Source organism: Pelophylax lessonae (genome assembly GCF_965119305.1).
Source record: "Pelophylax lessonae genome assembly, chromosome: 9".
Classification (NCBI taxonomy): domain Eukaryota; kingdom Metazoa; phylum Chordata; class Amphibia; order Anura; family Ranidae; genus Pelophylax; species Pelophylax lessonae.
Genome location: NC_138776.1, coordinates 177,687,413 through 177,715,251, shown reverse-complemented (window position 1 = coordinate 177,715,251; position 27,839 = coordinate 177,687,413). Strand labels below are relative to the sequence as shown.

Below are 27,839 nucleotides of genomic sequence, written 5' to 3'. Positions count from 1 at the left end.
CCGCACCAAGGATTTGGTAGCTAAAGGTTTCTGAAAGAAGATTGCTAATGCTGAAACTTGACCCTTGATGGTGCTCAAGGCTAGCTTCTGCTCAACCCCTTGTTGCAAAAAGGCCAATATTCGAGACACCGAATAGGTACGTGGAGGAAATCCTAAAGATTCGCACCACGCAATATAAGTCTTCCATGTGTGATAATAGACTTTGCTGGAAGTCGCTTTCCTTGCTTTAATAAGGGTAGGAATGACTGAAGTAGACAAACCTCTGTCCTTCAGTACTTGGGTCTCAATGGCCAAGCCATTAAAACCAGCGACTGTAAAGCACGAAGGTAAATAGGTCCTTGAGACTACAGACACTCCCTGAGACGAAGTTCCCACGGAACGTCTGCGACTAACATGTCCAAGTCGGCCAGGCCGGCTTGAAGAGGCCAGCCTAGAATTTCTAGGACCACTGGCGCTGATTGGATCTGAACCAGGCGTCCCTAGAGCTATCTGGCCCCGACCATCCGAGAAAGTCTGGTCGTTTTCTGTTCCCACACATTTATCAGATACCTGATAGTTATCAGGAAAGGTGATCTTTTCTGGTTGAACCTCAGGGACCGAAGTCACCCGACTAGAGGCTACTTGGCCTATCTGGTCAATCAGATCCGATTCCTGTGAGGTATCGGGACTAATCTTAGGAAAAGGTAAAGGAAAAGATCTATACAGGGAACGGTAACTACCGCTTCCTGTACTAAAATGTTGGAAGGGAAGAATCGCACCGGTAGTAGTGGTTGATGCTCGATCTAATGTCCTGAATACCGGTGAAAACGTCCCCCCACCCTGAAATCGGGTGGGGGCGCACCTTCAGGCTGTGTACTCCTTTATTTCGGGTTTGGCTGGGTTGGTCCTCTGCTTGTCCGACCAGCCCTTCTTGAACCCTCCTGGAGGAGTCTTGCCTTTCCCGGGAGTACCAGCCGGGCGCCCTTTATGGGCGGTAAAGAAAGGTCCTCGCTTGTTGCGAGGTCCCTTAGCTTTTGCAGCCTGTGGCAAAAAAGTACTCTTGCCCCCGGTGGCATCCTTAATGATTTCATCTAGGTTGGCTCCAAATAGACGATTCCCCTGGAAAGGGAGATTGGTCAAAGTCTTTTTGGAACCTAGGTCAGCTGACCAGCATTTTAACCACAGCACACGTCTGAGGATCACTGCTAACTTAGATGCATGCCCTAACAAGGGAGTAGTGTCCAAGGCTGCGTCACAGATAAACCGTAGCCCTTGTATGATCTGTTCTATCAAATCAGATGTCTCCTGGGGAATATCTTTTCCCCTAAGATCTTGGCGTACCATTTTCGCCCATTCTGTAAGTGTCTGGGAAACTAGACCAATAACAATTACTGGTCTAAATGCTGACCCTATCAGAGAAAAGATAGTGCGGGACTCCGCTTCTATCTTTCGATCCACCGGATCCTTAAAGGACGAAGTGTCCTCCACTGGAATAACCGTGGCTTTATACAGCCTGGAAATAGGCGGATCCACGACTGGTGGTACCGTCCATTTCTTAATGATGGATTCCTCAAACGGATAGCGTCTAGCAATACGCTTGGAAATAGTAAAGGTACGTTTAGAATGCTCCCATTCTCCTTTAATCTGATTACCAAAACATTTAGGTACAGGAAAAGCCTTCGCCGTCTTGATGGGCTTATTAGTACCAAAAGGCCTTTCTGTTTCAGTTGCCTCTGCCGGTAAAGCCTCAAGTTTTAAGGTTTCTTGCACTGCAACAACTAGTGCGTCCACCAATGCTTCTTCCTGAATTATAGCAGGAGAAGAAGCGTCCTCCTCACTGTCTGAGGGGGCTTTACCTGGGATAACAGCCCTTGCAGAGGAACCTGCAACTGCAGTGACCATCTCTGAATCAGAGTCAGAGGTGTCAGATAGTATAGGGGTAGGCGGGGGTCGCTTCCTTGACCCCCGTCCCTGACAGGCCGCCTCCACCCGAGCCACCATAGACTCCAAAATTGCTGTAAATGACTCTATACTCTGTGCACCGGCGGGTCCCGAGGCCCCCTCGAGGGAAACAGGTGGGGGAATATGTGTGGCAGGGTCCATAATAACTCCAGTTACTTCCTGGATGATATAATTCAAAGTAAAGAAAAAACTTTTTTTTTTTTTTTTTTTGACCCTCAGCGCCACAAAAAAACCCCTTAGTGTTACCTGCTAGGGATCCCTATCGATCGAGAGAGAGAGAGATAGACCCCCAGGCTCACCACTTGATGTACAGAGTTGAACTGCAACAGCTTACAGCGCTGTCTTAGACAAACAGGAAGTCTTTTGGCTGGCTGCCCAGGAAGAAAGGAGGCGGCTCCGCCCCTCTGCACGCCTTCCGGCGCCTCCCCCAAGCTCCACGAGGTGTAGAATCACCTCAAACATGGCCGCCCCCATGCTGGAGACACGAGGCTACGCCAAAATGGCGGCTCGTGCGATCCAGCAAAAAAAAATGGCGGCGGCCTGTGCTGACTAGCGGTGTGCTGCAGGCACACAACACTCTCTCTGCATGGGGATATGGCGTGGTTGGCGGTTGGCGGTACCGGCCCTGGCGGACCGCATGGCCGTTCGGGAGGCCTGCTATTAGCTGGAGATCTGACTTGGAAGGCAGTCTACATGTCCATGGCTTCTGACTGGTAGGTAGCTTATACTTAACCCATAAGATTCCCAGAATGCCACAGATTACATCTTTAAAACATGTATACAATAGATTGTTAGCTCCCAAACCAAGCCTCCTGGCTTTTTGCACACATAAAATCACACTCAAAGTAGGAGGATTTGTGACATGTTATAGGATAGAAAGAAACTCTTTCTTACCATACAGAGAGGGGCACGCGTTCACCACAAAACCCGTCAGGGGGAAAGGGGGAACATACTACTCACCATACTGGAACCAGGCGGGCACCAACTCCTGACAGTACCCCTCTCCACCGGGGCGGGAGGGCTGTCGACCGATACGGACGCCGTGACTCATGGTCTTTGGCGTTTCAGCGAGACGTTTAACTCGCGGGTTCAGTCCTTTAATGGGACTTTGTCGCGGCCGACCCAGCGCGGAGCTATGGCCTGCACGCGCTCGTAGGCTGAACTGGGGTGACCACCGGATCTCAACATCCAGCCCGTCGCCCAGTTCAGCTTTCTTGCTTGAAGATCTCACAGGAACACTGGAGAAAAAAAGCTGTCCAAAAAATCCTTTTAGAAAAAAATTCTTGCCAGGACCTAAGATCCCAGCAAGGTATCTAGGTCCTTACTCCTAACTAGACAGAAAATAACTGATTTGCTGAGGCAGAGAGAGAGAGGATATACCCTCTGGGACTGCCCCTAGGGTGTGGCCAGAGCTTTTTAATTTCCTGTCTAGTCCTGCTCCTGCGGAGGTAACATAACCCGAAGGTGGTGTATCACCGAGGACTACGTCTGTCGATGAGCGCTAGAGAAAATAATTTTCCTGTGTGTGTGTGTATATATATATATATATATATATATATATATATATATATATATATACAGTGCTTTGCAAAAGTATTCGGCCCCCTTGAACTTTGCTACCTTTTGCCACAATTCAGGCTTCAAACAAAGATATAACATTTAAATTTTTTGTGAAGAATCAACAAGTGGGACACAATCATGAAGTGGAACGAAATTTATTGGATATTTCTAACTTTTTTAACAAATAAAAAACTGAAAAATTGGGCGTGCAAAATGATTCCGCCCCCTTAAGTTAATACTTTGTAGCGCCACCTTTTGCTGCGATTACAGCTGTAAGTCGCTTGGGGTATGTCTCTATCAGTTTTGCACATCGAGAGACTGAAAATTTTGCCTTGCAAAACAGCTCGAGCTCAGTGAGGTTGGATGGAGAGCGTTTGTGAGCAGCAGTTTTCAGTTCTTTCCACAGATTCTCGATTGGATTCAGGTCTGGACTTTGACTTGGCCATTCTAACACCTGGATATGTTTATTTGTGAACCATTCCATTGTAGATTTTGCTTTATGTTTTGGATCATTGTCTTGTTGGAAGACAAATCTCCATCCCAGTCTCAGGTCTTTTGCAGACTCCATCAGGTTTTCTTCCAGAATGGTCCTGTATTTGGCTCCATCCATCTTCCCATCAATTTTAGCGATCTTCCCTGTCCCTGCCCCTGGCCCAAACCATGATGCTGCCACCACCATGTTTGACAGTGGGGATGGTGTGTTCAGGGTGATGAGCTGTGTTGCTTTTACGCCATACATAACGTTTTGCATTGTTGCCAAAGAGTTCGATTTTGGTTTCATCTGACCAGAGCACCTTCTTCCACATGTTTGGTGTGTCTCCCAGGTGGCTTGTGGCAAACTTTAAACGACACTTTTTATGGATATTTTTAAGAAATGGCTTTCTTCTTGCCACTCTTCCATAAAGGCCAGATTTGTGCAGTATACGACTCATTGTTGTCCTATGGACAGAGTCTCCCACCTCAGCTGTAGATCTCTGCAGTTCATCCAGAGTGATCATGGGCCTCTTGGCTGCATCTCTGATCGTCTTCTCCTTGTATGAGCTGAAAGTTTAGAGGGACGGCCAGGTCTTCGTAGATTTGCAGTGGTCTGATACTCCTTCCATTTCAATATTATCGGTTGCACAGTGCTCCTTGGGATGTTTAAAGCTTGGGAAATCTTTTTGTATCCAAATCCGGCTTTAAACTTCTCCACAACAGTATCTCGTACCTGCCTGGCGTGTACCTTGTTCTTCATGATGCTCTCTGCGCTTTAAACGGACCTCTGAGACTATCACAGTGCAGGTGCATTTATACGGAGACTTGATTACACATAGGTGGATTCTATTTATCATCATTAGTCATTTAGGTCAACATTGGATCATTCAGAGATCCTCACTGAACTTCTGGAGAGAGTTTGCTGCACTGAAAGTAAAGGGGCTGAATAATTTTGCACGCCCAATTTATCAGTTTTTTATTTGCTAACAAAGTTTGAAATATCCAATACATTTTGTTCCACTTCATGATTGTGTCTCACTTGTTGATTCTTCACAAAAAATTACAGTTTTATATCTTTATGTTTAAAGCCTGAAATTTGGCAAAAGGTCGCAAAGTTCAAGGGGGCCAAATACTTTCGCAAGGTACTGTATATATTATGTGTGTGTTTTGAGAGTTATCTTTACATTTTGCCCCTAAATCATGTATTTAAATTGTAATACTTTCAAATGTTATAACACTTGATGCTCTAGTGTACAAAAAGGCACCAGACCTTGCATGATTGTGTACTTCTAGTTTCCAGACTCTCAGGTTGAAGCAATAGCACCCACACCTTCCAAGTCACTGACCCAGAACAAGTATATGGAGTAGAACTTCACAGTCATAGTAACTGCATTCATGACAGTCAGACAGCTAGCATGTTTAGAAAGATCTACAGTAACAGTCTATAGATGTTATTCTTAGATATTTAGGAAAGATGTATTGTGTGCAGTATTTGGCAAACAGCAGATAACTACAATATTTTATTATTAAGAAATATAATAAAGACAATGTTTAATAATCAGCACACGACATTCTACATTCACAGCAAAAGTGTGAAGGACTTGTTTCTTCTTTCATAACTCTAATACTCAGCTTTTCATCTGTGTAGAGGCCACAGAGATACAGTTCCCCGGCAGTAGCCCAAGCAACGATGCCTGCAAACACCACTAACCAGAAGAAGCGCAATGCCTATGCTGCGGTCGCTGTAGATCCTGACACCGGGTACTGCACCCCAGGAGCATTTGAGCTAGAGAGACTGTTTTGGCATGGAGCAGCCAAATTTACACATGTCAATGAAGTTTTCCCCAATCTTCACATTGGAGATGAGTGAGTATAAATGTGGCATTTTCTCATTCTAAATTAATAGAAGAGCATTTACTGAATGAATGAAATATTTGAGAATCTGAAATCGATCTGCCTATTGCTGAAGCCCTAGTATATCCTATTTGATAGTACAATAGAAAGGAATTAGGCTTTATCAGTTAAAAAAAAAAATTTTCAGAAACGCCAATAACCCTAACTTCACTGCATAAGTGTGACCAAGAAGCATACTATTCACCCTTAAAGGGAACCTGTCATTATGGAAAAGTGGTGACTGCCATTGCTGACGCCTTATAAAAAATACCATTTGTCTGGCAGTTAATTTCTTAGGTGCAGGTACGTTTTTTTTTTTTTTTTGTATGTTTGTTCTTTATACTTGTTCCATGACTTAGAACGTACTGAAGCGTGCATGCCACTTTTATGTTTATTAAAACCACTTGCTGACTACCTAACTTGGAATATACATCATTACTTTACAGTTTAATACTGGGGATATGGCTACAGCTAGATGCCAAAACCCCAGGCTTAAAACATTCCTCAGCCACAGCTCTGATAAAAATGATCCTAGCCACTAGATCACTTTTACCATCGCTTTCTGGTGGTTCTCAGGCTTACCTGGCTCATCAGAAAGCCTGGGAACAGATCCAGCAGTGGCAGCTGGCCACAGAGATTATCAGAGGAAAGTTGACTTCTGCTCATCTTAGGCCTAGAAGTTCAAGAGCGACGTCATGATGTCACTTCTAGTTCACGGCCACTGTAAACAAAGCCACTTTTATTATTTTTGTTGAAAGCATTAGATCAATTTTTTTTCCATCTAAAGCTTTTTATTACAGAGGAGAGATGTGGGGTCTTATTGAGCCCAAATCTCTCCATAAAGAGGACCGGTCATGCTTTATTGTTGTCACGAGAGATGTTTGCAGTTCTTGTGACAGAAAAACGTTATATAAAAAAAAAAAAAAAAAAGATTTAAAATATTAAAAATAAAAAAGTAATAAAATAAATTAAAAAATGTTTTTTTTCTTTGAAGCGCCTCTTTCCCCCCATGCTCGCACGCAGTCGCGAACATGGTAGGTCACGCCCACATATGTAAACTGTGTTCGCACCAGACATGTAAGGTATCGCTGTAAACATAGCGAGAGCAAGGATTCTGGCACTAGACCTTCTCTGTAACTCTAAACTGGTAACCGGCCCCTTTATTCTCTAGGGCCTCTGCTAAAAAAAATTCTAGAATGTTTGGGGGTTCTAAGTAATTTTCTAGCAAAAAAAATACAGATTTTATTTGTAAACAAAAAGTGTTAGAATAGGCCTGGCCCTTAAGTGGTTGAAGTGACTTTGCCGCTAGAATCACAAAATGTAAACCGCAGCCCCCAGTACAAAAAAAGTTAAATACCTACCTTTTAAGCTGGCAGTCTGTTCTTTGTTGTCATGCACTGCTGCTATTTGCAACTTCTGGGTGTTTTTGTTTCCTGGCCCCCCCCCACCAGCTGCATCATCATCATCATTTAAGGACACGGTAATAATGCAGCACTGGCGGGAGTAACTGCAGCACCCAGTAGGAGACTGGACCTGAAGTGTCGGATAGCAATGGGGCATGTATCTTGGCAAGGCTAAAAAGAATGGCAGCGCTGCCCACCAAAAAGGTAATGTTTAATAGAATTTTCTTTACCAGAAGCTGCTGACCACATTTTGTGATTCAAACAATGGGGTCACTTTAAGGCCCCTTTCATACAGGCGGACCGTTCAGATCCGCCTGTCCGTTTTTTTTTTTTGGCGGATCTGAACGGTCCCCCCATGCATCCTTATGGGGCATCAGATGTCAGCGGAGACATGTTCGCTGACATCCGATCCGTCAAATCTGGACGGATGGAAACCCTATTTTCCATCCATCCAGCGGATCCGATCAGATGGGATTGGATGAGAACGAACCGACAGTCCGTTCCCATCCGACTCCCCCATAGAGATGTACGGGGAACTGACAGCTGTGTCTCCACACACAGTGCAGAGAACAGCGTCATCCTCCTGCTCAGAGGGGGATTGGCGGATCGATCCCCCACTGAGATAAACGGATTCCGTCCAGTGGACGGAGAGTTTGAAAGAGCCCTAAGACTTAAGCTAGCATAGTACTTCACTAATCTTGTTCTGCATGTTGTAAAATTTGACTTAAATGTTTATGTATAATGTTAAATATGGTTTTATAGAAAAACTGCTCTGGACCGTTATGGCTTGGAAAAGAGTGGCTTCACACACATTGTAAACGCAGCACACGGGCGCTGGAATGTGGATACTGGAGCAGAATACTACAGTGATATGCCTATTGAATATTATGGGGTAGAAGCAGATGACTTGCCCACCTTCAACCTTAGCCAGTTCTTCTACCCAGCAGCAGAATTCATCCACGGGGCCCTGAGCAACCCCAACAGTAAGTTTGAAAACCTCACATCATGTCATGCTGCAACATCTGCTATTTACCATTGTGAAAAATGTTATATATTTACTTGCCTCCCATGGAGTGCATTGCTATGCTGCTCCATAATAATTTTTATGGTCAATCATTTCTCAGTCTTTAACTCTAAAGAGGTGATTACTTCTCTTCTAGTTATATGTACTGGGGATGTGACCTATTGCGCTAGATGAGATTAATGTACTTAGGATATTCATTTCAAATGTGCTGTAAGTTTATAACGGAATGTTTGTAAAATCTTACCTGTAAAATTCCTTTCTGAGTCCTCCGACAGTCGCCGCCTCCTCTAAGTCATCACTGTTGGGTATTGACTTCCGCTCCGCAGGAGTAGATAGGCATATAGACTTTTAAAAACAAAAGGCATTTGCATATACACACCCATGGGGGCTGTCCCATCTGGTCAATACCCCCCTGCAGTGACCACTCCCAACTCAGTTTGGTAGCATAGCAGTAGGTAATAAGAACCCTAAAAGAGGGGCAGGGCGGCGACTGTCGGAGGACTCAGAGAAAGGAATTTTACAGGTAAGATTTTACAAAAATTCAGTTTTCTCTTACGTCCTCCGACAGTCGCCGTCTCCTCTAAGTCATTACTGTTGGGATGTCCCAAAGCAGTATAGACATGAGGGGTGGGAGACGCAACCGTTAGAGAAGGCAACGCAGTACTCACATCAGAGAAAGGAGTCTTACATGCACCGTAAGAGAACCTTCTGGGCAACATAAAAAAACAAAGCTCAACAGGAGCAACAGCCCAGGAAAGCAAATACCAACAGCCAGGGACCCATAAAAAAAACAAGGGTCCTTCATGGCACTGCCGCACTGAGAACCTTGCGGCCAAAGGAAGCATCAGCTGATGCCAGAACATCTACTTTGTCGAATTTGGAAAAGGTGTGCACCGACGACCAAGTTGCAGCCTTGCACACCTGGGCCACCGAGGCCCGATGCCAATAGGCCCAGGACGCACTCTACCAGATCTTTAACAGGGAAGGGTGGAACCCATTCCTTCAAAGCATAAGCTTGTTCAATGGTCTGTCTGATCCATTTGGCAATGGTTGCTGCAGACGCAGCCATGCCCTTCCGAGATCCCTCAGGAAGCTTCAGAGACCACCTTAGGACGAAAGGACGGGGGTGGTCGCAAAACCACCTTATCCTTGTGAATTATCAAGTAAGGAGAGCGGCAAGACAACGCCGCCAGCTCCGACACTCTGCAAGCCAAAATGATCGCCACTAAAAAGGCAACCTTTTTTGACAGCAGAGGCAACGATATCTCCCTGATGTTTTCAAAGGGAGCACGCTGTAACACGGACAGAACCAAGTTCAAGTCCCATGGAGGTAAAGGCTCCTTCCTGGGAGGAGCCAAATGACGCACACCTTGAATGAAAGTGCAAATCAAGGAATGAGACGCCACAGGGCGTTGGAAAAGGATAGCCAGTGCAGACACCTGGCCCTTGATCGTGGCCAGCGCCAGGCGCTGGTCCACTCCAGACTGGAGGAAAGCTAACACTCTCGACACCGAGTATGAACGAGGGGAGAACCCCCTGGACTCACACCAGGCGAAATAAGCTTTCCAGGTACGGTAATAGATTTTACCAGAGGAGGTTTTCCTAGCCTTGATTAGAGTAGGGATAACCTCAGGGGAGAGACCCTTGTCCCTCAGGACCTGGGTCTCAACAGCCAGACCGTTAAAGCCAGCGACTGTAAAGCAGGATGGAAGATCGGACCCTGAGACAGGAGATCTTCCTGCATTGGCAGCCGCCACGGAGGCGCCACTGCCAGGTGAACAACGTCGGCGTACCAGGACCGGCGTGGCCAGTCCGGCGCCACCAGAATCGCCAGGTGCGGTTCCGAGGCTAACTTGCGGAGGAACCTGGACAGCAACTGAAGCAGAGGAAAGGCATACATCAGATGATACTGATGCCAAGGGGCCACTAACGCATCCGAGGCGTCCGCCAGCGGATCGCGCGTTCTTGCCATGAACCTTTCCACCTTTCGGTTTAACCGAGATGCGAACAGATCCACATCCGGGGATCCCCACCTCGCACACAGCATCTGGAAGACCTCCGGGTGCAGGGACCATTCCCCCTGGTCCAGGGTCTGGCAGCTCAGATAGTCGGCCTGCCAATTCTCCACACCCAGAATGTGAACTGCTGAGATCGCCGGGACATGAGTCTCGGCCCAAGACAGAATGTCGGTCACCTCCCGGGCCGCCCGAGCACTCCTGGTGCCCCCTTGGTGGTTGATGTAAGCCACCGCGGTAGCATTGTCCGTCTGTACCCGGACAGGACGACCCCGAAGACGGTCCGACCACTGGAAGAGACAGAGTTTTATCGCCCGCAATTCCAGCACATTTATCGGGAGGGAGGATTCCTCCTCCGACCAAGTGCCCTGGGCAGACAAGTTGCCCAGGACCCCACCCCAGCCTGACAGGCTGGCATCCGTGGTAAATACCGTCCATACCAACGGACGGAAGGACTTGCCCTCTGCCACCGACGGGGACTGGAGCCACCACAGAAGAGCCAATCTGGTCTGACGAGTCAATAAGACACTCAGATCAAAGGACTGAAGTAGTCTGTCCCACCTGGCCAGGATCTGCGCCTGGAGAACCCGCGTGTGAAACTGAGCAAAGGGTATCGCCTCCAAGGCCGACACCATCAACCCCAGGCCCCGCATACAGGCCCTGAGTGACGAGGATGGATTGTTCCTGAGGGACCTGAGCTCGTCCTGCAAGGTCCGGAGCTTTTCCTCCGGCAAGAACACCTTTGCCTGAGCAGAGTCCAGAATCATTCCCAGATAGGGAAGACGAACCGATGGACACAACGTCGATTTCTGAACGTTGATTGTCCATCCGAATTCCTGGAGCGTCTGCACCGTGGTGGACAGATCGCGCACTAGGTCCTGGCTGACACGCGATCTCAAAAGTAGATCGTCCAGGTATCCCAAGACCGCAATGCCCTGAGCCCTCAGCAGGCCCAGAACCGGCGCCAACACTTTGGTAAAAACCCTTGGTGCCGAAGCGAGACCGAAAGGTAACGCCACAAACTGGTAGTGGTCCTCTGCGATAGCAAACTGAAGGTACCGCTGATGACCCTCGAAAATGGGGATGTGCAGGTACGCATCCTTGAGATCTATCGAAGCCAGGTATTCCCCTGGACTCAGGGAGGCCACCACCGAATGGAGAGACTCCATACGGAATTTCCGAATGCGCACAAAGCGGTTCAGCGCTTTCAGGTCCAGAATAGGACGCACTTTGCCCTCCTTTCTGGGCACAGTGAACAGATTGGAGTAAAACCCCCGAAACCTGTCCCTATGAGGCACCGGGACAATCACCCCTTGGGCAAGGTCCTGAACCGCTCGGTGCAGGTCCTGCAAACGCCCTGGAGGCAAGTGAAGATTTGAGGGAAAGAATCTGTCCGACGGCCGGGAAAGGAGTTCGATCTTGTACCCCGATCGAATGATTTCCTGAACCCACCTGTCCGAGATCCGGAGCAGCCAAGGTTGGAGAAAACCGTGCAAACGTCCCCCCACCCCTGAAACGGGTGAGGGCGCCCCTTCAGGCAGAGGCGGATTGGCCCACCGAGCCGGCATTGCCGGGCTTCTGTTTACCCGCCCAGGGCTTCTTCTGGCCGCCCTGGGTCTTGAAGGGCTTGCCCTTGGATTGGTTCCCGAAAGGCACGAAAGGACCCCTGATTGGATCGCTTGCCCCGAAAAGGACGTGTTCTTCGGGTTCTGGGGCAGCATGGTGCTCTTCCCCCCCCCCCCCCCCCCCGTGACGCCTTTCACCAGGGTATCCAACGCCTCGCCAAAAAGGCGAGAACCAGCATAGGGGAAAATCAGCAACCGTTTTCCGCGAGGACTGGTCAGCCGACCAGCTCTTCAGCCATATCAGTCGCCGGTTAAGTACCGCGACACTAGACAGGTGCACTACTAAGGGGGCCTCATCCAAGGCCGCATCACACAGATACATGATTCCTTGGTGGATTTGATCCACCATCTCCAGCCGGGCAGGCGGAACATCATCAGACACGAGGTTGCTCCTAAGCACCTTAGTCCAATCAGCAACCGCCTGAGCCACCAACACGGACGCGAAAACAGGTTTGAGCAACGAGCCCGCCACCGTATAGGAATGGCGGGCCAGAGACTCCAACCGCCGGTCCGTGGGATCCCAGAAAACCGGGGAATCCTCCGTAGGAATCAAGGTAGCCTTGTTCAACATGGCCACAATGTGATCCACCTGTGGGGGCACACACCATCGCGATTCCGTAGCCGGAGCCAAGGTTTTAAAGCAATTTGAACCGACTAGGCACCACGAATGGACGTTTTAAAGTGCGCCACATTTCATTAACAGTGTAATGAAGCTCAGCGGGACAGGGAAAAACCTGCGCCGACTTGCGGGTCCTGTGCGTCCCAAATGAGGACACAACGCCCGGAGGACTGGGCTCCAAATGCAGTGTTTCCTTAACCGAAACACTTAATTCATCCATGGTCGCCCGTTCTTCAGGTGACCCCGGGGAGGAGGTTTCAACCCCCTCCACCTCTGCCTCCCCCTCAGACCCCAGTGGGTCCAAGGATGAGCGGGACCCTGAGAAGGGCACACTCGCAGCAGCAGCCATATCACCATCTGAATCAGAGGAGATAGAAAATCTGGGCCTCTTTCTCGCAGCGCGCTCAGCCATCAGCATTTCCATATTTGACACCAAAGTTGCCACTACAGTGGCCAAATCAGGTCTCAGAGGGGCCACAGGCGAACTGGGGACCCCCACTAGAGCTGGGGGGAATTTGCTATCCTGAGAATCCATTGCCCAATGTGAGAAAAAAGAACAGTGCAAAAAATCTGTACTGCCCCTTTAAGATCGTTGCGGAGTGCGCAGCCCACCGCTACAGCCACAGTGATAAAAGACCCCCAAAAGGAGAAGAAAAAACTGAGCTAGAAGCGACAATACAGGAAAATATTGAGAGCGATAACCTGCAGAGCTCCGCAGAGTGTTGCCACCGATGCCTGTTGCAGAGGAAGAGGAAGTGCTGCTGAAGTAGGCTGAACTTATAGACTGCCTGACCCAGGGAAAATGGCTGCCCCATAGGAATGCATGGAAGGCTCCACCAACATGGCCGCCGAACATGCGGCCGAAAACGATCATTCGGCTACCGCAAAATGGCGGCGGATGGCACCAAAACAGCATGTATTATTGCCCATAGAGAAGCCAAACATGCTTGCCCATAGTTAAAATGGCGGACCGCGCGGTTTTTCCCCCGCTGCGGTCGCCACAAAACACAGTCTGCACCCTCAAGCACTTAAGTGATACAGGGAAGGGGACCCCCAAAAACACACAGCGCCGCAGCGCATGTACAAGCAATCCCCGCAGGGATCGCATCAGGGAGTCACACAGGCACAGACATGGGGAAATACACAGCAACACAGACTGCCACCCCATTCAGAGGCCCCACACAGAAGTACTTACCTGTACCAGATGGCGTGGGGAGCCTGTCAGAACGGAAAGCCGCTGTCCTCATCTGACAGGGAATGCCGTTGCCAGGGACATTGCACTGCAGCATCGCTGCTGCGAACAGGGATGGGTCGTTCATAACGCCAGGGCGAACCATAGCTGAATGCTCGATGGCGGGCTGGGGGTCCATCTGACCCTCTGCCCTGGAGACCCAGGGCGGTCAGTCCGAATCCCAGCACCGCATGAATCCATCTTCTTCCGAAGAGTCGACTAACACTAAAGCTGACAAAATAAACAGCTAATAAAGTAAGAAAAACTGACATTTTCAAAGAAAATCAAAGAAAAGATTAGATAGGCTGAAGCCCCAGCACAGGGAAGCCTAACTACTACTGACGCTAGGCAGATTAAAACTGAGTTGGGAGTGGTCACTGCAGGGGGGTATTGACCAGATGGGACAGCCCCCATGGGTGTGTATATGCAAAAGCCTTTTGTTTTTAACTAAGTCTATATGCCTAGCTACTCCTGCGGAGCAGAAGTCAATACCTAATAGTGATGACTTAGAGGAGGCAGCGACTGTCGGAGGACATAAGAGAAATAATATTTTAACTAAGTGTACAACAATAACATGATGCGTATTTAATGGTTTGGGTACCCTAAATGTCCCCTGGGTGCATTCTTTTGAAATCTTTGTTCCTCATTTTTGGAGGCCCTAAAATGACACCTTTTTTGAAGGTATTTAGCAAGAGGCATGATGAGATGTTGTGCTCAAGGATTAAAGGATAAAGTCCTTAGAAACTTATCTAGTGGTGTACCAGGAGAAAGCTCTGCAGTTAACAAGTACAGTACTGAGATCACCACATGCAGAGCCCAGTGCCTGAAGATCACATGCAGGTGATGTTCACCCTGTCTGTGTGTATGTGGACATACTCACAGAGTGGAACATCAGAGCCTGGATCTGGAAAGTGCTCTGTGACTAACAAACCAGTACACTAGGTTTCTGAAGAGGGACACAAGCAGAGTCCAGTGACTGAACGTCACTTTACAGGCTTTGGTCAGGTGAGGTGTCGGTATGGCCTCCAAGGTTGTGCCAAAGATTAGCCAATCCAGGTAGCTTTAGCAAATACAGCTCAGCAGCGTAGCTATTCATCTTAAATTAAGAAGTTTCTTAATAAAAAGGAAAAAACTTAAGTAAATATGGGGAAACTTTTTCTGAAGTGAAAATATGTCCATCCTCCTAGGACACTAGCAAAAAAGCATGATGTGAGTGGGAGGGGTTTTAGCTGATTGGCTAAAGGCCATTTTATATGCTAGTGTACAATTCCCCCAAAGGAAACAGAACACCACTCTCTGTCTCTGATTACATCTGTTCTTGTGCACCTAATGAACAATAAAAATGACAAAACAGGGGTTTTAACCCTTCTCCACTCCATCAAAAATGTAAAAAAATATTGCCTATACAGGATCTCACAAAAGTGAGTACACCCCTCACATTTTTGTAAATATTTTATTATACCTGTTCATGCAACAATAGTGAAGAAATGACACTTTGCTACAATGTAAAGTAGTGAGTGTATTGCTTGTATAACAGTGTAAATATGCTGTCTCCTTAAAATAACTCAACACACAGCCATTAATGTCTAAACTTCTGGCAACAAAAGTGAGTACACCCCTAAGTGAAAATGTCCAAATTTGGCCCAATTAGCCATTTCCCTCCCCGGTGTCATGTGACTCAGTGTTAAAAGGTCTCAGGTGTGAATGGGGAGGAGGTGTGTTAACACTTGGTGTTATCGCTCTCACTCTGTCATACTGGTCACGGAAGCTCAACATGGCACCTCATGGCAAAGAACTCTGAGTATCTAAAAAAAAAAAGAATTGTTGCTCTACAAAAAGATGGCCTGGGCTATAAGAAGATTGAAACTGCGCTGCAGCAAGGTGGCCTAGACCATACAGCGGTTTAACAGGACAGGTTCCACTCAGCACAGGCCTTGCTATGGTTGACCAAAGAAGTTGAGTGCACATGCTCAGTGTCATATCTGGGGGTTGTCTTTGGGAAATCGACATAATATGAGTGCTGCCAGCGTTGCTGCAGAGGTTGAAGGGGTGGGGGGGGCGGGGTCAGCCTGTCAGTGCTCAGACCATAAGCCGCACACTGCATCAAATTGGTCTGCATGGCTGTCGTCCCAGAAGGAAGCCTCTTCTAAAGATGATGCACAAGAAGGCTTAAGACAAGCAGACTAAGGACATGGATTACTGGAACCATGTCTTGTGGTCTGATGAGACCAAGATAAACGTATTTGGTTCAGAGGGTGTCAAGCGTGTGTGGCGGCAACTAGGTGAAGAGTACAAAGCCAAGTGTGTCTTACCTACAGTCAAGCATGGTGGTGTCATGGTCTGGGGCTGCATGAGTGCTGCTGGCACTGCCAGAGCTACAGTTCATTGAGGGAGCTATGAATGCCAACATGTACTGTGACATACTTAGCAGAGCATGATCCCGATCTTCGGAGACTGGGCAACAGTACAGTACTCCAACAAGATAACGACCACAAACACACCTCCAAGACGACTTGCTGAGGGGTAAAGGTGATGGACTGGCCAAGCATGTCTCCAGACCTAAACCCTATTGAGCATCTGTGGGGCATCCTCAAAACGGAAGGTGGAGGAGAGCAAGGTCTCTAACATCCATCAGCTCTGTGATGTCGTCATGGAGGAGTGGAAAGGACTCCAGTGGCAGCCTGTGAAGCGCTGGTGAGCTCCATGCCCAAGAGGATTAAGGCAGTGCTGGAAAATAATGGTGGCCACACAAAATGTTGACACTTTGGGCCCAATTTGCACATTTCCACTAAGGGGTGTACTCACTTTTGTTGTCAGCAGTTTACATATTAATGGCTGTGTGTTGTTATTTTGAGGGGACAGCAAATTTACACTGTTAAGGTGTACACGCACTACTTTACATTGTGTCAAAGTGTCATTTCTTCAGTGTTGTCGCATGAAAAGATATAATTAAATATTTACAAAAATGTGAGGGGTGTACTCACTTGTGAGATACTGTACATACACTTTGAGGCAATGTATTGTGTGACTGGCATCTCAATGTGTCTACAAAAAAAAAAAAAAATTGCCTCATCCTCCCAAAATAATCTTTTATGAAATTCATCCTGTAAATTATCAATAGCAAACAGAGAAAAGGGTATTTGTAAATCTTTCAGATCAGCAACAGGAAATAATATCACAAAGAACATTACAAGCATAACTAAAAAAAGGGGCCTTGCTGGAAACATGAATTACAGCAGCCCCTTTTAAAATAAAACAAAGGAATAGAATGAGAACATCACATGATTTGGAAGGCATCCTCTATGAGAGCAATGCCCACTTACAACTGCATTAAATGCCAGATAAAATCTACATACTAGTGGCTTTGTTTGTAGAAGTCCTAATACACACTTAAAGCCCAACTACAACCAAAAAAGCTTTCTTCTAATTTTATGAAACTATGGAAGGGATAGAACCTGTGAAGCTTTTTTAACTGTATGTTTTCTCATCTGGAGGATTCCTTCTCATTTTCTGTGACACCAAGAAAATAAATTAAAATGTACAATTGCCACATGAACAGGGAGACACCAATACAAACCTGGCAGTTGCTCTAAGCCTATTAAATAATTGTTTTATGGAAATTTTCCCCCAGAGAGATATCCCACTTCCTAGCCTGATATACCACAATCAAAGAGTGTGGGATTTTAAAGCTGCCAATCTATTCAGCCAAACTGGTAAAAAAAAAAAAAAAAAATACACATTTATTGAAACCAAATCCAGTAAAGCCATTAAAAATGAAAACAACTTGAAGCTGTTATTTGAAGAGATTTGTATAGAATCCACTATTGTTCTAACCATTACTTGGATATGGTTGTTCTTTGTTTTTATTTTGAATGGCTTTTATGAACTTGGTTTTAATAAATGTGGTATTTTTACATCAGTTTGGCACCTTTAAAATCCCGCCCTCTGAATGTGGTATAAATGTATGCCTTTGGATTTCCCACTACCCATTTTTCCTGGCCCAATAAGGTGAAGATAGATCTCCCCAATGGGGACACGGCCAGCAAGAACAATCTAAACAGATTTCCTAATTGGAGTTCATATGTGGTGCCCCAAACACATTACCCTGCACTGTCAGGGCAGCCAATTCATTTAAAATAGGTGGCTGAAACTGGTAAAAACCAGACAGATGGCTTGTTTTTTTACTGCACCACACCACAGATGGTTCCTATCTATACGTGGTGGTGCCCTGCCACTCAAAATTAATATTGCAGCAACACATGGTAAGGGAATGGCTGAATGCACTGCACTACTGCGCATACCACAATGTACATGCATGAAAATGGCTCCAAGTAAAAGAACCCTCATAGATACCATGGTTGTTTATTCATATGGATATATAGAACCAGAAATTCCTGCCACCAATAAGGTTTATAACAACCCACTTCTTTCCACAGGTAAGGTGCTTGTGCACTGTGCAATGGGTCGCAGCCGCTCTGCTTCTCTTGTCCTTGCATACCTGATGATATACGAGAAGATGACCATTGTTGATGCCATAGCTCAAGTCCTGAAGCATCGTTGCATTCTTCCTAATCGGGGCTTCCTGAAACAACTAAGAGAACTGGACATTCAGCTAGCACTGGAGAGAAGAGCATCACGCACTACCACAAATGGGACTGAGGCGAATAAGTAACACTGAACACAAGAAAGTTATCATAGACAGAACATTAGGAGTCTCAAAAGAGACACAGGGGGTAGCTTCAAAACTCAAAGGGCATGACTTAAGTCACCTATATATGACATTATCATCTTTTTGCCCTATATTACCCATGCAAGAGTAGCTTTGCTAAAACTCTTCGCTTGAATGTTCAGATTATTTATGTATTTGTCACTAAATTACTTTGATTCTGAAAATGTGCAGTACAAGACAAAACTTTCCATTGTTAAAACAACAACCATGTTACATAGTCTTAGCCACTCATAAAAGCAGAAAACATATTGAAATGATTAAATGTAAAGGCTGACAGGGGCATGTTTAAAGTTCAAAACAATAACTACCCACAGCGACCAGAAGGTTTTTTTTTTTCATTCCTTTACGAGATGTGCAATTACGTCATTTATGAATGGCCAACAGTGCAACATACAGCTGCAACTGTTGTTGATTTTAAATATCAATATATATTAGGCTTGTAAGCAAGGCAGCACAGCTATAGACATACTCAGTCTTTTTCTAAATATAGATGGTAAAGGATAAGTGCACTTATCCTTCAAGCTCCACTTCCCTGACCTCCCCCCCATCTTTCCTCCCAAAATGCATACTTACCTCTATTTGACAGGTGCAGCGCAGCTATTTTCTTACATCAACGGAAGTCATGGGTTTCTACTGGACCATCTCCTGAGGTCAGACACGCTCATAAAACAGCCTCATTCAAGTCTCCAATCCCTGTAATTTGCAGGGACCAGGACACTGAATACTTGCTGCCCTGGATGTAACCATAAGGGCACTGATGGATGGCGAAAAGTATGCATCTTGGAACAGGAGGGGGGTTAGGTCAGGATAAAGAATTGTTTTAATGCCCAATTCCAACCAAACCTTTTTATTTAGTTCTGGATAGCATGGAAGGGTTAAAGCTTTTGTTAGAGATAGGGCAATTGAAAGCAATAAAACTTATCTAAAACTAAACAAAAAAAAGGATTAAATATGTACATTAAAGTATGGAGGAGTTCTGACTTTACTGGTTGCATACTTGTTTTAAGTCAGTAAATCAATGTCAGCATTTTTCAAAAAAGCCAGTAATGGCAGCTTCCATACATCTCTTAGTAATGCCGATATAATAATGTTGAATTTATTAAGAATAAATATGTAAAGCTAACTTCCTTCCTGAACAATAAAAGCTGGATCAAAAAGTCTTAAATACACATTAAGTTACACTTTGGCATTAGAGGAGCTGTCCAGTGTCTTCCTGGGAGCCTCATGGACTAGCAGCTCAGCATCAAAGACGTGTTGGTCGATATCCTGTTATGATGTCAAAAGATAGCAGAAAACAGTTGGACATACAGATCATATTCTTACTAACCTCTGTACCTGCTTCACTTCTTATCCAATGTTTGATTCACCTGTGGAAATCCTTGATATATGTGCACTGGCCCCTCAAACTTTTTTGGGGCTGTCCCAGGAAGCAACCCATGTACAGTATATGGGATGTCCCATACAGGAGGGCCTAGTGTGCACACAAAGCAAGAGCGCCAAAGAGGATTTCTGCCCAGAAAAAGAAAACTGCACAGGAATTAATGCAGATACAGGGGTAAGCAAGAAGTTGGAGTGGGGGAGAGGCGATTAGAGTTTTTATACTATAATAAATTTAAAAGCCGACTCCAAGCAATTGTTTGAATTTGGATAGAGTGGGACAGGATTAGAACCTTTTTTATATTTTTTACTGCTAACTTCCATGCATTTCTTGTATCAAGTTGTTATAGGGCGAGAAAATTAAATTACATATCACTGTGGCCAGAAAATGAAACTTTCTGAGAAGGGTTAGAAAAGCTGCTGGTGATTTATTTGGCCAATAGTAGAGCATGATTTGACACTCAAAGTAAACTTGTCACAATAAAATGAAAAGCATAATAAATATTAGCATCTCAAAGTCTGTGTGGTCTCAAACAGAAAAGTATTTTTTCTTACGATTTGTTTTACTTTCGTCATTAAGGCGTAAAAGGCCAAACAAAATAATAAGGTTAGGCTGCTCATACAATATACAGAGCAACTATACTTTGGATACATGGATAAAAACCACCATCACAATCCAGGTTAACAAATGCTGCATTGCGTTATGCGGTCTAAGTGCAACCATCTTAATCCAGATCTGGAATTAATAGTTAAATATGCTGTTTAAGTGCTCTGCACTTGGACACAGAATGTGATATGCAGATTTATTTCTATGGCCCGCAATTAACTCAGCTGTTTGAGATTTTTGTAAAACAGTTTTTAGGCAAAGTTAACATCTTTTATATTTTCTTTTCAAGATTGTTTGACCTTCTAGGTAGACTGTGTGCTCTCAGGGCCCAGTACAGTCCGCTTCTATGAAGGTGGTCATAACATGTGTCCTGTGTCTTTGGGTATCTATATTGTTTAGCTCTGTTGCGAAGAAAGGACAGATAGCTTTGCCTTTACAAATATTTGTATCCTAGGATTGTTGCACAAGCAGCAATGAATGTTTGGTTAGACCGTTTCACACCTAATCAAGATATTATACATTTTTATAGATCATTTAACAATCACCTACAGATAATCACATAAGTGCTTGCATAGATGATGTCATCATCATATAGATCCCTTGTATGTTCCCATAGGCGGTACGTTTGAACAAGTTTTATTAAGTCAAAACAATTATATTTTCAAGTACTCATTTTTTTTCTTTTAAGTACAACATCTACACAAAAAATATTTGACTTTTTTGAATTTGTATATCCTTGCCAAGCAGTATATTTTTTTTAATATACCCCCATGTGGCTGGTGCAGTCCACATCAATGCTGAAAAACAGTTGCACCTATAAACCTGCTTTGTCATAAAATAATCAAAGTAAAATCACTGTACTGTACTACTAAAGAGTAACCAGTGTGTATACTGCATTTATTGCAGCTTCAACGTAGAAAATACAACCTACATCTAGATGTAAACATTTCCCACAGTGATAAGTCTATTAGGAATACTCTTGCAATTTTCACATAATAAATATTTGATATAGCCTGAGTCAAATTGGGAGGAAAGGGGTAAATTCTCATATGTATGGGTGCTTTAATTTAATGCTGACCAAACACTTATCTTAAAATCTATAGTTATACAAATTAAATTGTGCATATAGGATTCCATTGTGACTATATCAGAGAGCAGTGTGCAGCTTAAGCTAATGTCTGTGACATGACTGAAAACAGAAAAAGAAGATTCTAAAGGCACAAAATTCAGATATGGCTCCTCAGAATTTATTTTTTCTTAGTAAAATGTACAGCTGTGTTCTGTCTGCTTTGACTTTTTCCAAATGACAGACTTAGAACGAAACACCGAATTATTACTAGATAATAAAATGCTTCTGTCCATCTGTCCACAAACACAAAAATAGGGGGCAATAATAATAAAACAAAAATATCTAGACACAACTCTTTCCTTCAGGAAATATATATAGATTATACATGCATCTGGTCATAGTGCTTGGTAACAATTTTCATATTACGGCTCTTGGTTTTTATTTATTCTTTTTCTCAAACTTTATTAAAAAATAACTCCAGTATGTTACAAAGATAGAAAATCTAGAGATGGAATGAAAACTTGTAATTGAGGCCTCATATTGCAAGAGGGCTTGAAAGGCATAAAAAAAAAATAGCAACGCAACACCAGATTCAACTGCGTTTAACCATATGTCCATTTCAGGACTCCTTGGCAAAACACTAGGTGAAAAGTATTTCCAGTATCCAGCAATATTCTTTTTGTGATTTATCTTTTTCACAAGTAAAAAATATTGTCTAACAAAGACACAGAAAGGTCACATACATAGCTAGATGTGAAAATATACACTCGAGAGATCCCTCTGGGTGACAGGACCCTGCAAATAACACAATATAATATTTTGTACAGTTCCATAATTAACAAAAATATATTTATTTTCATTTTTTTCCTTTAACTTTCAAACAAGGCTGACCAATATCAGAAAACAAAATATTAACCAATGGCTTTACATTTTAGCACAGGACTTGTAACAATACTACGTAAAAAAAAAAGCTCACGCACCACAGAGAAGCAGCATGCTTTGTAAGGCTTACTTCCAGCAAACAAATGAAAACAAAACACAGACTTGGACAGGAGAGGGACAACTGGGTAGGAAATCGATGACAATATCTTTGTATGGAGTTGGTGGGAGAAATAAATGCTCTTTAAATGTGTATTGATGTTGTAGGTGGATGGAACATATTCCTTCTTGAGTGGAAAAAAAAACAGAAAGCTTTTAACTAAGCTGAAAGTGAGAACAACTTGTGAAATATAAAACTAGTGAGAAAGGTAAAAAAATGCCAGTTAAAGATTTACAACTTTTCTAAAGGTAACTTGTTTAAATATTTTTGCATGTACTGCTGGTTTTGAAGTCTCTCCAATACATATCTAAGGAGATGCTGAAATGAATTCACAGAAGAACAGGCCTGGGGTCGAAGTACCTCTAAGGAAGAAAAATGCAAGAAAATTAGAAAAAAAAAAAACACACAATGCAAGCAAAAGGGAAAAATAGATACATTTCCATATCTTTGCTTGATAAAGTGTCAAGTGTAGCCATTATCTACAAAAACCCTCAAATGTACATTTTTAAAAAAAAAAAATAAAAAATATTAGCTAAGCAAATGGTATCATTTGTAATTTTTACTTATTACTCCAATAATAACTTCTCACACTGTGCTCCTTCAAGGACAGACTGAAAAACAAAAATGGCAAATTTAGCCTGGCTGGTCCTGCCCAAAAACAGCTTGGTAAAGATCCTTCATGATCCCTAAAATTGCTCAAAAAAGCCTTTTCAAATCGTTGATTTATATAACACAAAAGGTTTGTGCCCCTTGACGGTCAGCTTTTCTGAGTGGACTCCTCCTTCTCAGTACATTTTATGATGCTTCTTGATTTTTTCTTAATAACAAGAATTAGCTATGTCCAGTTGCATTTTCATGTTGCCCAGAAATCTTATTTTTAATTTAACTTCAGTGACAACAGATGTTTATTCCAGAGGCTAAATTTTTGTTAGAAACTAGAAAACATCTATTCTGCTCAATTTTCATATGAAATGTCTGGTAGTAAAAAAATTAACGCTGAAAAAGGTGCTGCAATGCAAGAAAACTAAAATCAAAAACTTAAAGTATTAGCACAATTTGAGCTATCAATGAATTTTGAGTTCTTAAACAGGATTTGAAAATCAGGAGAAAAAAAAAGTTATATGGATACATGGGGCCCAAAAAAAAATCCACTTCACATGCATGCAGAGAATAAGTGAGGTCACAAAAATTTAGAATGGGGATGAAGAGTGATAAAATATCAAACCTAAAAGTATGTGTTCCTGAAAGAAGCAGCTGATGGGATTACAGATGTTGAAGGTCTGCCTAAAACATTTTTTTATGCCTCACCAACAAATGTTCCTGAACATCACTGCAACATAAATGAACCAAAATAAATTAAAGTAAACATAATTACATATCTAATTGTTACTGGCATATAGAGAATGAATGATGGAGTGGAATGAAAAGCACAAGAAACTATGCTAAAAACCGAGGACAAGGAAATGAGTCTGTGTCCTTCAATGACTGCTTTCTGTCTGTGTTAGGTTCTGTAGTGCAGATTCCATTATGCAGCTGCTGCAGTGTTAAGGAAAAGGGGTTTGGTATGCTGGTACCTGTAAGGGCAGCTCACCGCCTCATGTATGACCCGTTAAGCGACTGTTTGGGCATCTGCGAGTTCATGTACCCATGATGCCCAGGGCTAGAGTACATCATGTTGCTATGAGGGCTGGCCTGCATTGACTGCTGTGCATAAGGCTGGCTACCCATCATGCCCATTTGCATTGGGTACTGAGGGCTCTGATTCATATATCCATGGTTGCTATGATAGCCACTGTTCATCATGGACTGAGATACACGGTAGCCACTCATGGCATTGAGTGTGTTTACCGGATTGACATTGTAAGCAGGTGCTGGCATTAGATTGACACTCATATTCATTCCACGCTGCATGGTGAGAGAACGTGAAGGAGGCTGCATGGCCATAGCCTGTGGAGGTGGGGGGTGGCCATACAGCTGTGGTGGGTGGGGCCCAGAAGAGGCTCCAGGAGGCAATGCAGATACTTTGGTCCGCATGGACATGTGAGTTTTGCCTGCCATCTGTGTTTGTAGCCTTTGACCATGTGAAAGTCCCATTTGCCCATTGGACGTATTGCGCTGGAGGAGTGGTGGAGGCAAGTTCATAGGGGGAGGTGTGAGATTTGGGGAAGAAGTCATTGTTGTTTGGGACTGTGGGGGAACAGAGTGTGGACTTTGGGTAAGCTGCACCATGTTGCTCAGAGGAGAAGAAAGGGAGGCACCATTTGCATAGGATGTTACGGCCTGGGTATGGCTGTAAGGCAGGGAGTGATTCATTAAGGTGTTTGTTAATTGCTGAAGTTTGGCAAGGCTGAATGTGGCGGTGGGCTGTGGGTAGTGTCCAGATCCAAAGTCCCCTTGTCCTATTCTATCATAAAGCCCACCAAGTCCACTTCCACCAGTTTCTGGGATATCTGGCAAAGTGAAACCTGTTCCTGCCATTCCACAAGGAGCAAGTTGCTGCTGTTGGCCACTACTAGGCGGTCTATCCACTGCACAAGCTTGTGGAGACTTAACATTGCAAGGGCGGTTAGGAGGGGGAGACCCAATAATGCTGCAGTTATTGTTCATTCCAGATATTTGTTGTGTTACAGCACAGCTGCTTTGCGTTAAGTTGGCTGATGTCATTCCCCCGCTATACGTGCAGCTGTTTTGCGAGGGTAAATTACTTCCACCCATACCAGAATCATAACTGTTTGGATTATCATAGGTTTCAGTGGTGCTCTCAATACTTCCCAGGTCACTGAATCCACTGTCCACAACCTGCTGTGAGTGATCAGATACAGAAGGTACATCCATCATTGGACTAGCTTCAAGATTCTGCAAAGATGGAACAGGCAAAGCAGTCTGATCAGGGCTGATCTGGGCATAAGTATTCTCCAAAACTGGGGCACTGGGGCTACTTGATGACCTAACAGAATGACCTGGATGTGAATGAACAGAGGACACTGGGCTGCTGTGATCAGACTGATGGCAATCCTCTGTTGCACTTGCTGCTGGGCTATGGATATAAGTTTGCAGACTATGACAAGCTTCTTGGGATTCTGAACAGTCTCTGTATGCCTCCTCTTCTGCTTCACTTTCACGTGTCAGAGACTGAACAGCTTGAGCAGTTTCTGAATCAATATCCAATCCATCTCCACCTTCATGAGGTAGCTCAGGCACTACTTCCTCTGCAGGAACATCCTCAGGACCAATGATTTGCTCTGGCGTTTCTTGTGGAAGTTCATTCTCTTCTGGCGACTTTTCATCCTGCTCTACTACCACACCTAGAGTACTGTTTGATACAGTTGGGTTACTATTTCCTATACCGAATTCTAAAAAAGACTGTTCACCCAGGGAAGCTTGGAAAGCATCACCTTGTACATCTTTCTTTGATGGATCAAAGTGGCTTTCATCTTCATCATCTGCATCATGATCCTCATTATGTGACTGGTCCTCTTCATCTTCTTCCTCTACTCCAGTTGCAAGATCTTTTTTCTGTTCAGTCCCAGAATGTCCACATTTTTCTTCCACAATGCATGGCTGCTTTAAATCTTCCTCCTCCCCCTGGATTCCATCCATTTCTACTTTCTTAGTGTCCTTTTCCGCATCATCTTTTTCATCTTCCTCTTTAGCTTTTTCATCCTCCTCTTCAGCTTCATTTTTCTCTTTAGCTTCATCTTTCTCTTTAGCTTCATCTTTTTCATCTTCCTCTTCAGCTTTTTCATCTTCCTCTTCAGCTTTTTCATCTTCCTCTTCAGCTTTTTCATCTTTCTCTTCAGCTTTTTCATCTTTTTCATCTTCCTCTAAAAGGTTTTTTTCACCTTCTTCAACATCATCTTTTTCATCCTCCTCTACGGTTTTGACCTTTTCATCATGCTCTTTGTCTTTTTCTTGATCCACTTCTTCCTCGTCATCTTTTTCATCTTCTGGTCTTAAATCTTCATAGTCTTTCTTTTCTTCTTCATCTGTTTTTTCCAGACTGGTACTACTTGGACTTGGTATCTCTACAAAAGAGGCTCTTGGTTCAACGGGAGTATAATTTTCTTCAGCGGCTTGCAAGATGTCTTCATGATGAGCTTCAGGTTCATCTTCAGCCTCTTTAGCCTCCTCAGTTTGGATCTGATAATCAGGCTCCATAGGTGTCTCTGGAGGCGTATAGAGGTTAAGTTTAAAGCCAGCTTTTCTATCCACACTATGCTTTCTCTTAGAAGGGCCCCTCTTAACTCCTTTAGGCCACCCTTGTTTTCGTACAGGCTGACACACAGTTTTTTCATGAACTTTGTTATTCAAATCCTCTGACAAGGGTTCTTCTACATGATCTGTGTGGAAACAAATATGCAGTATTAAGAAATAAATTAAAGCACCTACAATTAGTTCTATAGATAAGGCAGAAACAACCACAAATTGTCAAACAAGCCGATACGGTCTTCTAAAGCAGCAGATCAAACAGATCTCTGTTTAATAGGCTGCTTTGGAGGGCAGGAGAGTTATAGGGTCTAATAGACCCCAGATGAGGACCTGTCTTAGGTCATGCTATCATAAGGGATGTTGTTCATCCCTTGTGATAGCAATGAAGTTCTAACAAAGAAAAAAAAAGGTTATTGTCCACGGTCATACGATAAATTCAGATAAAAAAAAACATTTTTTAGAGTGCCCCCCACAGTCTTCATGCGCAAATCCAAACATGCACGTAAGTCCTGCACGCATATGAAACTGGTGACCTCACCACACATGTAAGGTATCGACGTGTCTGGGTGAGAGCAATAATTCTAGCATCAGACCTCCTGTAACTCTAAGCTTTTAAAGCATTGTCAAAGGAGCTTTTGTAGATGCTATAGTCTGTCGTCGTTCTACAGGTGTACACAATTTTAAAACGTCTCAAAGTAACATCAGCTTTTATATTTTACCAAAGTTTGGGTATTTTACTGTATTTGTGTTCACAAAAATTAATGTGTATTTCTTTCTGAAAATTTGTGTTTGATTAACTGCTGTGAAAATATTGTGTAACATAAAAAATTGCAAAGCCCACCTTTTTTTTTCCTCCATGGACTTTGCTATCAGAAATATATTTTGTGTTTGGGGTTCTAAGTAATTTTCTAGCAATAAAAAAAATACGCAGCCTCATCTCCATGAGCTCAGTAGGTTTATGCTCCTCCCACCAGGAGTAGTCTAGACATTAAAATTTAAATACACATGCCCAAGGGGCTGTCCC

The 27,839-nt window shown here is 44.1% G+C and overlaps 2 protein-coding genes across 3 annotated transcripts in view; one reads left to right on the top strand and one right to left on the bottom strand.

Annotated features, from left to right (window-relative positions):
* Positions 1-18,609, top strand: part of DUSP29 (dual specificity phosphatase 29) — an 86,296-nt gene extending 67,687 nt beyond the window's left edge. Inside the window, exons 2-4 of one of the 2 annotated variants that reach the window (XM_082268106.1) lie at positions 5,633-5,841; positions 8,034-8,254; positions 18,222-18,609. In XM_082268106.1, coding sequence (XP_082124232.1) covers positions 5,666-5,841; positions 8,034-8,254; positions 18,222-18,457 — 633 coding nt within the window. In that variant the 5' untranslated portion in view covers positions 5,633-5,665 and the 3' untranslated portion in view covers positions 18,458-18,609. Of the gene's footprint in view, positions 1-5,623; positions 5,842-8,033; positions 8,255-18,221 lie in introns of both variants that reach the window. The other variant, XM_082268105.1, reaches the window with a different exon arrangement.
* Positions 18,610-23,840: 5,231 nt separating this feature from the next.
* Positions 23,841-27,839, bottom strand: part of KAT6B (lysine acetyltransferase 6B) — a 367,576-nt gene continuing 363,577 nt past the window's right edge. Inside the window, exon 17 of the mRNA XM_082268915.1 lies at positions 23,841-26,946. Coding sequence (XP_082125041.1) covers positions 24,194-26,946 — 2,753 coding nt within the window. The 3' untranslated portion in view covers positions 23,841-24,193. The remainder of the gene's footprint in view (positions 26,947-27,839) is intronic.